Below are 13,735 nucleotides of genomic sequence, written 5' to 3'. Positions count from 1 at the left end.
TTTAAGGATGAAAAATTTTCTAAAAGCAAAATTATATATATTTAATCTCTAATCCAATAATCTCGCTTTTAGATATCCATCCCAAAGGTACACTGGGAAAAAATACAAAAAGACGTATGCATATGCCTATTTATTGCAAGACTCTTTGTAATTAGAAAAGGCATGAAGGACTTGTTTAATAGACTATTATACCTCTATACAATGAAGCACTAGACAGCTGCAAAAAGAAATAAAAACTATTTCTATATTCTACTAAATCAGTGATCTCCAGGATATACCATTAAGTGGAAGGAGCAACGTGGGAAAAAGAAAAAGGAACATATCATGCTTCCAACTACATTTTAAAGTTTATATTTATACATGGAAGAATATACCATAAAGTTAAAAAAAAGTTACTCATGAGGAAAGAAGGAGATTGTGTAGAAGTGATGGGGAGTGATGTTAAATTTTTTTGAGTGTAACTTATATGAAATATTTGGCTTTGAATTGTGCACAAAGTTTGCATCACTAAAAAAAAAAACAAACAAAAAAAAAACAAAGTCTAATTTTAGGAAAATAAATTCTTAAACCTTGAAAACAGAAATAAGTCTAACTTGATATCCAACCGATGGTATGACTACAGCAAGAAGAATTTTTCCAAGACTTGGAATTATTTTAATAAACATTCCTTTGGGTTAGTCTATAAGGAGTACATTAAAAATTCATGCTTTGGCAATTATAGTGTTAAGACTAGCACTGTATTATTATTCTGAGACTGTTTTATGTAAATTGTGAAAAAGCAATATGAATTTTATAATTCCATCATTTCTATTGTTGCTGATGAGCATTAATATTGGCATAGCAGAAAGTACAGCTACAGGATAGAAAAAGTTAAATAAAAACCCAGTAGCCTGCATTGTAATTGTAATTTCTTGATGAACTGGTGAAATTGTTTATCTGTCTACCTATCTTCTGCCTAATCTTTTAGCTCTCCCCAACGAACTTAGAAAAAGTGACAAACGCAGCAAAGTGAGTATCTCTAAAATTTGATTAGCATTTTGAGTGATCCTGGGAGAGATGACTTAATTTAGGTGGGGAGCATTTAGTCCTACAGAGAGCAAGGCAAGTCTATGACATATGGTTGACGTCATGACAAAAAGATTCAGGAAGCTATCTGAAGAGGCTTCCACTGGTCAACTTTAGAATATGATGAATAATTAATAACATGCATATAAAAACATAAAATAAATTTATATCTAGGAGTTCATAATCGTAACAAAAAATAGTTAAAAAAAGAAAAGGCAGGGGATAGAGTGGACCAATTAAGCCTGGAGATTCAGAGTCTAGGAAACCACAGAGTGAGTTTCTTCAAGAAATAGACTGAGTTAGAAAAATATGAGATGGGGGAAACTTAAAAGTGACTTAACAAACTTGTCACCCATCTCCATGAATGGACCTTAATTGATCCTGATTTAGATAAAAAGTATAAAAAATCATGCCATTTGTGAGATCACTGGAAATTTGAACACTAAGTGAAAAGCTGATATTAAAATTGTTTTTAAGTGTGAAAATGGTATGTGGCTATATTTTTTTAAATTTAGCACTTAAATGATAGATGTATATATTGAAATATATGGATCTGAAATTAATATGAGATGTGAAGGAAATTACCGGGCACATACACGGAACAATATCTGATAATAATTGACCTGATAATTACTGATGTTGAAAAATGAGTATATGCAGGTTCCTTAGGGCTTTCTTGGTGGCTCAGTGGTAAGGAATCCACCTACAATGCAGGAGACACCAGCTTGATCGCTGGGTTGGGAAGAGCCCTGGAGAAGGACATGGCTACCCACTCCAGTGTTCTTACCTGGAAAATGCCATAGGCAGAGGGGCCTGGTGGGCTACAGTCCATGGGGTCACAAAAGAGTAGGACACGACTTAGCAGCTAAACAACTGCAAGGTTTATCATACTAATCTTTCTACATTTATTCATGTCTGAAATCTTCTATATTATAAATTTAAGAAATGAAGAATAAGACAAGAAGTTCAGTCTTGCACAGAAAGGACACCCTTTCCCCTGAAACTTTAAACATTCTGGCTTATTTTTAAAACACTCACCCTTTTAATCTTGCCATCACTCTCAGTAAAGGATTTTACCTCTTACTATCATGTAAAATATTACTCAACTTCCTGACAAACACCTACAAGTTTGTCCCTTTTAAAACACTCATCTTTTCTTCACTTCCAGGTATCTAAGCAAGGGCTCCAACTGTGTTCTTTTTACTGTGTTTTCTTTCAACTTCTCCACTGGTAGCTTAATCTTATTATTTAAACATGCTCATACCTCTTTCCTCTTAAAAAACAAAACAATCCCTCTTCTGTGTCCACTTCCTCATCCAGCTACTTCCATATTTCCCACCTCTCCTTCAGAATAAAATTTCATAAAAAGCATAACCATTCTGGCAGAGACTGATAATTGTCTCTCAATAGCCATTTGTCTTGTCTTTTGTAATATTAGATTTAGGCCATTGTAAACAAAGCATACAGCTTGCCAGTGGAACATAATGGAAATGGTGTATGCAGCTACTTGGTATTGTTTCTTAACTGAGGAGATAATCCTTTCTTCTCTGGCCTCACCCTTCTTCTTCCCTGATGGAATGTGGACAAAATGACTGACATTTCAACCTGCATCTTGTACCATGATACTTTAGCAATGGAAGCAATAGATTTTGGAGCAATAGACAGAAGATTAAAATTCTATTAACTTGGGGTCCCTAATATATGAAATCCACTATATTCAAGTCTTAATTTATTAATCAAGCTACTCGGATCTGCCTCTCACACATGCTATCTAACTGTCACATAACCAAGGTCAGCATATCACTGTACTTTCTGCATTATTAATGATTCCTTCTCTACTCCAAAATTTCAACAGTTTTTATATCATAAAGCACATAAGAAATACAATTTTATATCACATTGGAGTAGAAGACAAAATTTCTCATGACTGGAAGTGACCAGCCTCTGACTACACAAGGACTCACCTGCCTTCAAAAGATATAAAAGATCAATACAATGATAAATCACATAACCAGTCAATAGCATAATATCATACTGCTGCTAAGTCGCTTCGGTCATGTCCGTCTCTGTGCGACCCCATAGATGGCAGCCCACCAAGCTCCCACCATCCCTGGGAATCTCCAGGCAAGAACACTGGAGTGGGTTGCCATTTCCTTCTCCAATGCATGAAAGTGAAAAACGAAAGTGAAGTCTCTCAGTCGTGTCCGACTCTTAGCAACGCTATGGACTGCAGCCCTCCAGGGTCCTCCGTCCATGGGATCTTCCAGGCAAGAGTACTGAAGTGGGGTGCCACTGCCTTCTCCAATATCGTATTATGCTACATATTTTGGGTAACTCAGTTCTAGACACTTCAGCCTCTTGTTTTAAAAAACCAATAAAGTAATGTAAAAAAAAATTATTTTAAAACTCCAAAAAAAAAAAAAAACAACTTCCTCCCTCATCATTCCAGAAATGTGCATATTTTTTAGAGTTCTCCTGTAGTCTTTCATCTGGGGTTATTCCATCAACTTCTACACCGTGTGTGCACACATGCTAAGTTGCTTCAGTTGTGTCTGACTCTGCGACCTTATGGACTGTAGCTCTCTAGGCTCCTCTGTCCATGGGATTCTCCAGGCAAGAACTAGAATGGGTTGTCATGCCTTCTTCCAGGAGATCTTTCTGATCCAGCTATCAAACCCATGTCTCCTGCATTGCAGGCTGATTCTTTACCACTGAGCCACCGGGGAAGCCGTCTATCACCCTACTTAAAATCTATAAGCTGATGATGTCACAGTCTATAAACACATCTCATTTCTTTTTCTTGAGCACCATTCAGCAGAAGTCTTGCTTCTTATGGATAATTATCCATGTGAAGTCTTCCAGGCACTCAAATTAAATTTATTATCTTCACCTCAAGTATTCTTCTTCTAAGCTCAGTGAATGTTACAATTATGAACTACTTGCTCAAGCTAGAGCCCTCAAAAGTCATCCTGTGACTTTCCCCTTTCCTGTCGTTTCTATCTCATATCTAATATATCAAAAGAAATCTGCTCATGCTCTTGAATCAGGCCAGACTTACTCAGGACATAGTAGATTAAGACCAATGGTTAGATCAATCATCATGCATTATTATAAAGCACTTAAAAACATTTCACATCTGTAAAGTGCTACAAAATACTGACAGCAATGTAGGAAAAATAAGTGGTCCAGCAGATACACAAAAAGATATGGAATCAAAAGTCACAAGTTAAAGCACTGACTCGAGTGCACACTAGGGTTGGGTAACCCAAGGAAATAGTTTATATCTGAGACCCTGTTTTCTCATCTGTAAGCACTCTGGTTGCTCATGCAATCAACATGCAGTTACTGGATTTCTAGGTGTCAGAAAATGTGTACATTGGTTGGCAATACAAAGGTTAAAGGATAAGCAAGACATTTCCTTTCCCTCAAAAAAAAGCAAACATGCCAAACAATAACTGTTTCAAAGCATGTATTCTCAGTGAAGACAACATCGCTCCCAAAAATGGAAACAGTTTGTTTGCTGAAGTGGGCAAAAAACAAAAACAAAAACATAACATTTTTATATATAAAACACAGATAGACATGCTGTTCTTAGACATACAGTAGATGGGTGGATGAGCTGAATGCCAGTTCTGGGCTAAGCACATTATTCATTATCCCATGTCCTTCAGGACAAAATGATTATTATTTCATTTCTGCAAATAATAAAATAGCTTTGAGAAATTAAATAATACAACAAATCTACTGGCTGACACTAGAATATAAATTCCATAAACGCAGAGGTCTTGCTGAATAAGTCATTGTTCTCTTCCCAGTGCCTGGAACTCAGAAGGCAACCTAATACAATCTGCTGAATGGATAAATTATTGTGAACTAAGAATAAGTGGAGAAGTTCAGAGGTCCGTGAGATTCCAAATCCTCTTTTCATAATCTTCATGTTATTAGAGGTGTCTAACATAGAGCTTGGGGCTTCCCTGGTGGCTCAGTGGTAAAGAATCCGTCTGCCAATGCAGGAGACGAGGGTTTGATCCTGGGTTGGAAAGATACCCTGGAACAGGAAATAGCAACCCACTCCAATATTCTTTCCACGGAAATCCCATGGACAGAGGAGACTGGCGGGCTACAATCCATGTAGTTGCAAAAGAGTCGGTCACGACTGGGCAACTAAACAAATATGCAGCATATCTATATTACAGCTGTGTATCAATGTAAGAGCGCAACAGTCACTGAGGCTTACCTGCACTGTAAGAGACCCAGCACTACCTGAGCTTCAGATCAAAGCTTTTGAAGACTCTGTGTTTCTGGATCACAACTTACTATAAACACATTTTATAGAAACATTTTCATTCATTTGTAGCGTATCCATTTAGTTACTTAGGAATGCCACACATTTATTTTATTCCAGGCTTCTAAAATGAGATGCAGTTTGTGTGTGTGTGTGTGTGTGTGTGTGTGTGTATGTGTGTGTAAAACAGGCTTTGGAGCCAGACAGCACTGGATAGAAGCCTCAGTCAGGCTACTAACAAGCTAATTAGCAAGTTATTTAGTTTGCCTTTCTCTAAAATGGGAGCGTTTTTGTGAAAATTACAATTAAATTAATTCTTGTAATGGGTTCAACTTGTCGCCTAGAGATCTGAGCAAATATTTAAATTTTTCAATCCTCTCTTTTTAATATCATGTTCATAATTGCCTCTAGGAGGTTAGACCTGTCACTAGTCTCTTCTAACTGACCTGTGAAACATAAAGACGATTCTTAAATTAGTAAATTAGAGCCGACTCTGTTCCAACTAACGGAAAGAAATCACAAGCCCACATCATGCGATACTTGTAAAGAGCATACCATATCCCACTGTAGAAAGACCCAAGTGTTTCATTCTATTTTTCACAAGTTCAGCAAGCTCTTGTCTTTCTGACCTCCTGTAGAGGTTCAGGCGCTGCTGGGTCATTTTCTCCGCGGTTCTACTGGAATGTTTGGGGCCTTTCCTGCTCAGCCTTCGGGCCCATTGCATGCTCTTCCTCCTCAGCAGCGGGTGATCCGACTGGTCGCTGGATGTCGAGTTGCGGTGGTTACTTCGGTGGTGAGCTTGCTCTTTAGCATCTTTGGTGTCTTCCCACTCTTCTACACTGATGGATATCTGAGACTTTAAAAGAAGTGCATATGGTAATTAGATAGCTTAAGAATCAGGTACCCTAGAGTTCTATTCATATATTTTTTTTTTTTTGCTAAATCTTGATATAATTATATATCTCATGAGAGTTTTTACAGAAAGAACAAGATCATCATTCTTGATACTAATTTTATGTTACTAGATCATTATTGACACTAATTTTATGTTACTAAAAGTGTTAGAAAATATGTTTGTCAAACTTACAATGAAACAGATAAAATATCCTTGCATACGCCAGTATATGTTTCTTTATAAAAAGAATTTAACATTTTATGTATCAGAGTTACCAAACAACTGGCATAGAGTTGTTTGAAACCAAAACAAAAAGAGCTAGATATTTTATAGAGTTATTCAAATGAAGTCAAAGTAATGGACTTTCCTCAATTTACTCATAGTACTCCACATGAAATTTAGAAGAAGTATGAAAGTTCATTTATTTTTGGAGTTAATAATACTTTTAAGGTTTTAAATTATTGTTCTTTCTAAAGAGGGCATTGGCATGAACTTTATAAAATGTGAATATTTTATTTGCTCATATGATCCTTAGGAAAACAAAAAGCATATTTTATTTAATTTATGCATTAGTTATTTACCACATAAATAATTGTGATAAAATATTATGATACACTTCGGGAACTGTTTTCAGTGTTCTAAGTGAAAATACGCTATAAGTATTAATATTTCACAAATATATTCTAGAATCACAAAGAAAACTTACATTAGGCTACTCTTCATAGGAAGGAAAAACAATGAAAAAATTCCTAAAGTCCATTTTGATTTACTCTTTTACTACTAAATTTGCTTTTAAAGTGAGAAGCTTTCCTTTGATTATAGGCACTTACTGAAATGGAGCAAGACCTTACGGTCCTTGCCCCCTCACCGTGACCTCTGCCTGCCTTGTGTCTGTGGAAACTTTAGTCAATAAGTTTAATCAGAGCAGTGAGAAATGCAGAAACAAAGGAAAACAGTCAAAGGAAACTAAATAATAATAATGTAGTCGTTAAGCATAGTCAAGGACCTTTAGTTCTTTTTCAAGGGTTGCACATAATATTCTGAGCCTTATCACTGAGCTCTTTAACATATACTAAAACACCAGGGAGAGCAATTACTACATGACGACCAGACTGTAACCAGGACATGAGCTGCCAGAATTCCAAGTGGCCTCAGAGAAATGGGAACAAATGGCCACTGGAACTGAAGATTAACTGTACCTAAAACAATCAGGATGATGCTGATCAATCTGAAGATGACTGTCAGAGCTGACTGAGCTGTTTCTGCATGTCACCCCTCCTTCTGTGTATAGAAGCTCTATCCCCCCTGGTTGCCAGTGTAAGGGGGAGAGGGTGAGTTGGCCTTTGGACAGACGTCCACCACCCTCCTCTCCCCGTTGCTGGCATTTGAAATAAAGCAAACTTTCCTTTCCACCAATCTGGGCTGTTTATTCGCTTCTGAGTGGTGAGCAGCTGGACCCTACCACACTCTCTCGGTAACATTAACATAAACAAAAGTTTCTTGTTTCAGAATTGTTGCTTTTCATACCAGGAAGGCATATGAAATGAACCATGATTCAAACCAGGAAGCCCTATTTTCTAAAGCATGCACATGCAAAAGGAAACTGCCTGCATTTTGTTGTGCATAAGAGCCGTGTTCACGAACCCGCTGTGTTTGCCGTCTGTGGATGGAAGTGTGAGCTACAACATGCATGTGTTGCTGGCTACCACAGTAATAGACTTTAAATTACCAATTTAAGTAAGGTCAGACGGCAGATCCAATAAGATCCTTTAAAGTGAATATAAATTATGGAGGCTTACTCAATGCCCTACACACAATTCCTAGTGGCAAGCTATGAAATCGAAATTGTCTCACACTTAAATTCAATAAAAAATGTAAATATTCGTTCACATTTGTTTCAAAACAGTACTGTAGAGAGTGGTATGAGAATGATTTGTTAAAGCTTCATTGCTGCATACTTAGAGAGTACTTCTCTCTTTTTAAGACTGATTTATTATTTTTTTTAAGTTAAAGACTATAATTGATTTCCAATGTGAGTTTCAGGTGTACAGTACAATGATTCAGTTATATATATGTATTAGCTATATATATATATATATATATATGTATATATGTATAATTCCGTCTACAAAAGAAATAGTCTCTTATGAAGCTATGAAGGTTAAACAAATTATACATGTATTATTTATATATAATTTTTCAGAGTCTTTCCACTTATAGCTATTATAATATACAAGTAGAGTTCTTTATGCTATACAGAAGGCCCTTGTTGGTTATCATTATCTATTTTATATATACTAGCATGTATACTGGAGAAGGAAATGGCAACCCACTCCAGTGTTCTTGCCTGGAAAATCCCAGGAACGGGGGAGCCTGGTGGGCTGCAGTCTATAGGGTCTCACAGAGTCGGACACGACTGAAGTGACTTAGCAGCAGCATCAGCATGTATACATTAATCCCATTGGAATAAGATAATATTTCATTCAAAACAGAAACCTCCTTTTAGCTACAGAATTTAGGTTGGAAGTATTAAAAATTCTAATATCGTGGTTTTGCAACAATGGATGCCTTTATAAGTCTTAACTTACTCTAGTCTTACCTGCTTGATAATATACTGAAAATCCTCTTCTCTGAAAGTAAAATACATAAAACTGCAAGTAATATCTACCATCAGCAAAGAATATCATTCTAGGTTCAGTAGTTTCAGTTTACATGTACTTTATAGCAAAAATGAAAATGTTAGTTCACTCATATTTAGATAATTGGCTTGCACAGATTTGTGAATCAGAGTCTAAAATTTGAAGTACTCTTTTTAGTCATAACTCCGTGTAATAGTTTTATTTCCCATAAATATGTGGAAACAGTAGTTTTGTCAGATCAAATACTCAAGATATTATGCTCATATAATGGAACTGACAAGTCAAGTCACAGAACCAGAAGTTAATAAATACTTTAGGGAAGAAGTTGAAGATTAGCTTATTTTTCAAGTAAAGGATAAAACACTTTTAATCTTTGTGAATGCTTTTCTTAGTTATGTGTACTAGGAATTATATCAAGCATATATGAGCTAAATAATACTGGGTCCCCTATTCACCACTGTTTTGAATTCCCCCAAAGGAAAGAATATCATGATTTACATAAAAACCCATAGGACTCACAAGGCATTTTTATCATTATTTCAATAAAAGTAACGTCTCTTTTCATATTTCAGTTTAACTAAAGAAAAAAAAATCAGAAGGATTTGGGGATTAAGTTTAAGAAATCTAAACTCACAACACAGAGATAGTTATTTCTATGCTTGAAATTTACATACCTTTCTTTCCTGCTTCCAATAGGATATAATAAAAAGTATACCGATTTATATGTATTAAGATATATACAGTGGAAGTGAGAAATAGATTTAAGGGACTAGATCTGATAGATAGAGTGCCTGATGAACTATGGATGGAGGTTCATGACATTGTACAGGAGACAGGGATCAAGACCATCCCCATGGAAAAGAAATGCAAAAAAGCAAATAACTGTCTGGGGAGGCCTTACAAATAGCTGTGAAAAGAAGAGAAGCGAAAAGCAAAGGAAAAAAGGAAAGATACAAGCATCTGAATGCAGAGTTCCAAAGAATAGCAAGGAGAGATAAGAAAGCCTTCTTCAGTGATCAATGCAAAGAAATAGAGGAAAAGAACAGAATGGGAAAGACTAGAGATCTCTTCAAGAAAATTAGAGATACCAAGGGAACATTTCATGCAAAGATGGGCTCGATAAAGGACAGAAATGGTAGGGACTTAACAGAAGCAGAAGATATTAAGAAGAGGTGGCAGGAATACATAGAAGAACTGTACAAAAAAGATCTTTATGACCAAGATAATCATGATGGTGTGATCACTCACCTAGAGCCAGACATCCTGGAATGTGAAGTCAAGTGGGCCTTAGAAAGCATCACTACGAACAAAGCTAGTGCAGGTGATGAAATTCCAGTTGAGCTATTTCAAATCCTGAAAGATGATGCTGTGAAAGTGCTGCACTCAATATGCCAGCAAATTTGGAAAAACTCAGCTGTGGCCACAGGACTGGAAAAGGTCAGTTTTCATTCCAGTTCCAAAGAAAGGCAATGCCAAAAAATGCTCAAACTACCGCACAATTGCACTCATCTCACATGCTAGTAAAGCAATACTCAAAATTCTCCAAGGCAGGCTTCAGCAATACGTGAACCGTGAACTTCCAGATGTTCAAGCTGGTTTTACAAAAGGCAGAGGAACCAGAGATCAACTTGCCAACATCCGCTGGATCATCGAAAAAGCAAGAGAGTTCCAGAAAAACATCTATTTCTGCTTTATTGGCTTATGCCAAAGCCTTTGACTGTGTGGGTCACAACAAACTGTGGAAAATTCTGAAAGAGATGAGAATACCAGACCACCTGACCTGCCTCTAGAGAAACCTATATGAAGGTCAGGAAGCAACAGTTAGAACTGGACATGGAACAACAGACTGGTTTCAAACAGTACGTCAAGGCTGTATACTGTCACTGGTTTCAAGAAGTACGTCAAGGCTGTATACTGTCACCCTACTTATTTAACTTCTATGCAGAGTACATCATGAGAAACGCTGGGCTGGAAGAAGCACAAGCTGGAATCAAGATTGCCGGGAGAAATATCAATAAACTCAGCTATGCAGATGACACCACCCTTATGGCAGAAAGTGAAGAAGAACTAAAGAGTCTCTTGATGAAAGTGAAAGAGGAGAGTGAAAAAGTCGGCTTAAAACTCAACATTCAGAAAACGAAGATCATGGCATCCGGTCCCATCACTTCATGGGAAATAGATAGGGAAACAATGGAAACAGTGACAGACTTTATTTTGGGGGGCTCCAAAATCACTGCAGATGGTGACTGCACTCATGAAATTAAAAGACACTTATTCTTTAGAAGGAAAGTTATGACCAACATAGTCAGCATATTAAAAAGCAGAGACATTCCTTTGCCAACAAAGGTCCATCTAGTCAAGGCTATGGTTTTTCCAATAGTCATATATGGATGTGAAAGTTGGACTATAAAGAAAGCTGAGCACCGAAGAATTGATGCTTTTGAACTGTGGTGCTGGATAAGATTTTTCAGAGTCTCTGGGACTGCAAAGAGTTCAAACCAATCCATTCTAAAGGAAATCAGTCCTGAATGTTCATTGGAAGGACTGATGTTGGAGCTGAAACTCCAATACTTTGGCCACCTGATGCGAAGAACTGACTCCCTGGAAAAAACCCTGATGCTTAAAGATTGAAGGCAGGAGAAGGGGACAACAGAGGTTGAGATGACTGGATGGCATCACCGCTCGATGGGCGTGAGTTTGAGTGAACTCTGGGACTTGGTGATGGACAGGGAGGCCTGGCGTGCTGCGATCCATGGGGTCACAAACAGTTGGTTACGACTGTGTGACTGAACTGAATTGATGCCTCTCCTAGTGCTTTAAGCCCAGAAAATCTTACTTTTTTCTTCTCCATTTAGGATCTTGAATACTATTATCATGCAATTACTAACTACATGGTAGATGTCTTCCCTTAAGACAGGAATTAATTTTATTATTAGCCTAAATGCTACTTGATTGATATTTAAATTAATCATAGATTATTAAAATATTATAAATTAATGCTTTTAAATTTGTTAATCTAAATAACTCTCCTTTTTTCATAAAAACAAACAGAAATAATTTTGACTTTATTTTGGCTGGTTGTGTTATTTTTCTAGGAGCCTCATAAAGTGATTCATAAATATGACGACACCAGGCAGCATATCGGAGAAGGCAATGGCACCCCACTCCAGTACTCCTGCCTGGTAAATCCCATGGACGGAGGAGCCTGGTAGGCTGCAGTCCATGGGGTCGCTAAGAGTCGGACATGACTGAGTGACTTCACTTTCACTTTTCACTTTCATGCATTGGAGAAGGAAATGGCAACCCAGTCCAGTATTCTTGCCTGGAGAATCTCAGGGACAGGGGAGCCTGGTGGGCTGCCATCTGTGGGGTCGCACAGAGTCAGACACGACTGAAGCCACTTAGCAGCAGCGGCAGGCAGCATGTATGTTACTCATTTTACTTTTTATCACATGTTTAGGAAGTTACACTCCAAAAGAACTACTTCAGTTTTTAAATATTTACAGACCAAAGTCTGAAGAGAACGTATGGATGTGAAGGGTTTGGGATAATAATGGAAGATTAAGTTGGATCAGGCAGAATTTATGGATGTGGGCTCAGTAAGCACTTAAAGTTGCAGCTTGGGGAGTCATAAAGTACTCAGAATTGTAGCAACAGGCACAGCAAGCAGGGTATTCAGCCCATGGGGGCCATACGGAGACTCATGTTTTTGGGTTCTGACTTGATAACTGGTTGTATCACCTGCTGATAAGCACACCTGCTGAGTTGTATCACTGCCTACTGTCAAGTGTTTGCTTTGAGCTGCAGAGTTTTAAGTTGTGTTTGTTCAGTTCTCTCATGCTTCTGTCTGGGTTTCACCAATTTAAGTTAGAAGCTTCGATCTTTGGCATTTAAGGACAAGAGGATGGAGCTGGGGCTCTGTGTCACAGGTCTTAGACTTCTCTGTGTGTTTCATATTGAATTGCGTGTCTAGATTCCAGTAAAGGGCATGACTGGCACTAATTTCAGGGAAAGATCCTTATCCCATAACCATTGGTGGTGTGTCTACAGCAGGCATCAAACTCCATTGCAAAGAGTGTTAGGGGAAAATGCTGACACTCGGTATCACAGAGGTAGATGATGTGGTTACTTGTTGGAAGAAGAGTAGTTGCCATGCTGAGATCCACACTCCTGAAAACAGCTCCCTGGGGCCCTACAAAATGCTTCTGCTGCTGCCCGTGCCTCTGTAGCAACAAAGATGCTGATCCAGAGTCACAAGGAGAAGTATCCATAGGGCACTGCAGCTAGGTTAAGCCTCAATGGATATTCATATTCTTATGTAAAGAATCTGTATAAAATAGTATTATTGATCCAAGTATATTAAAGCTTAGAAATTATCACCCCCTTATGAAAACTGGAATGACTCAGATCAACCTTATAATTTTACATTCAGTTCTGATTTTGTAAACTCCAGCAGTCATGCACCAAGAAGCTATGAGTAAAGGCTTAATTTGTTTCCTGTGGCAGGGCAAAGTGAAAGAATGATGTCCATGCAGTTTAAGGCACTAAGTGAGCAGAAAGCCAGGGCTGTGCAGTTAAATCAGGCAGACTGGATGCATTTAAATAGCTTCTTGCTCCTAGGTGTGTCAGTATGATTCTTTTTCGTTTTTTGAAGGATAATTGTTTTACAGAATTTTGTTGTTTTCTGTCACTCAACATGAATCAGCCAAAGGTATACATATATCCCCTCCTTTTTGAACCTCCTTCCCATCTCCCACACCATCCCACCCCTCTGGATTGGTACAATTCCTGTTTAGTTTCCTGAGCCATACAGAAAATTCCCATTGGCTATGGGAGGGATTGGGGGCAGGA

General features: G+C 37.7%; 1 protein-coding gene across 3 annotated transcripts in view; it reads right to left on the bottom strand.

Annotated features, from left to right (window-relative positions):
* The window catches only part of KCNT2 (potassium sodium-activated channel subfamily T member 2), a 437,588-nt gene that overhangs the window by 17,950 nt on the left and 405,903 nt on the right, over positions 1–13,735 (bottom strand). For all 3 annotated transcript variants that reach the window (XM_068985918.1, XM_068985919.1, XM_068985920.1), the window contains one exon: positions 5,906–6,206. In XM_068985918.1, the coding sequence (XP_068842019.1) occupies positions 5,906–6,206 (301 nt within the window). The remainder of the gene's footprint in view (positions 1–5,905; positions 6,207–13,735) is intronic.

Source organism: Capricornis sumatraensis, chromosome 14 (assembly GCF_032405125.1).
Source record: "Capricornis sumatraensis isolate serow.1 chromosome 14, serow.2, whole genome shotgun sequence".
Classification (NCBI taxonomy): Eukaryota; Metazoa; Chordata; class Mammalia; order Artiodactyla; family Bovidae; genus Capricornis; species Capricornis sumatraensis.
This window is presented reverse-complemented; position numbering and strand designations above follow the sequence as displayed.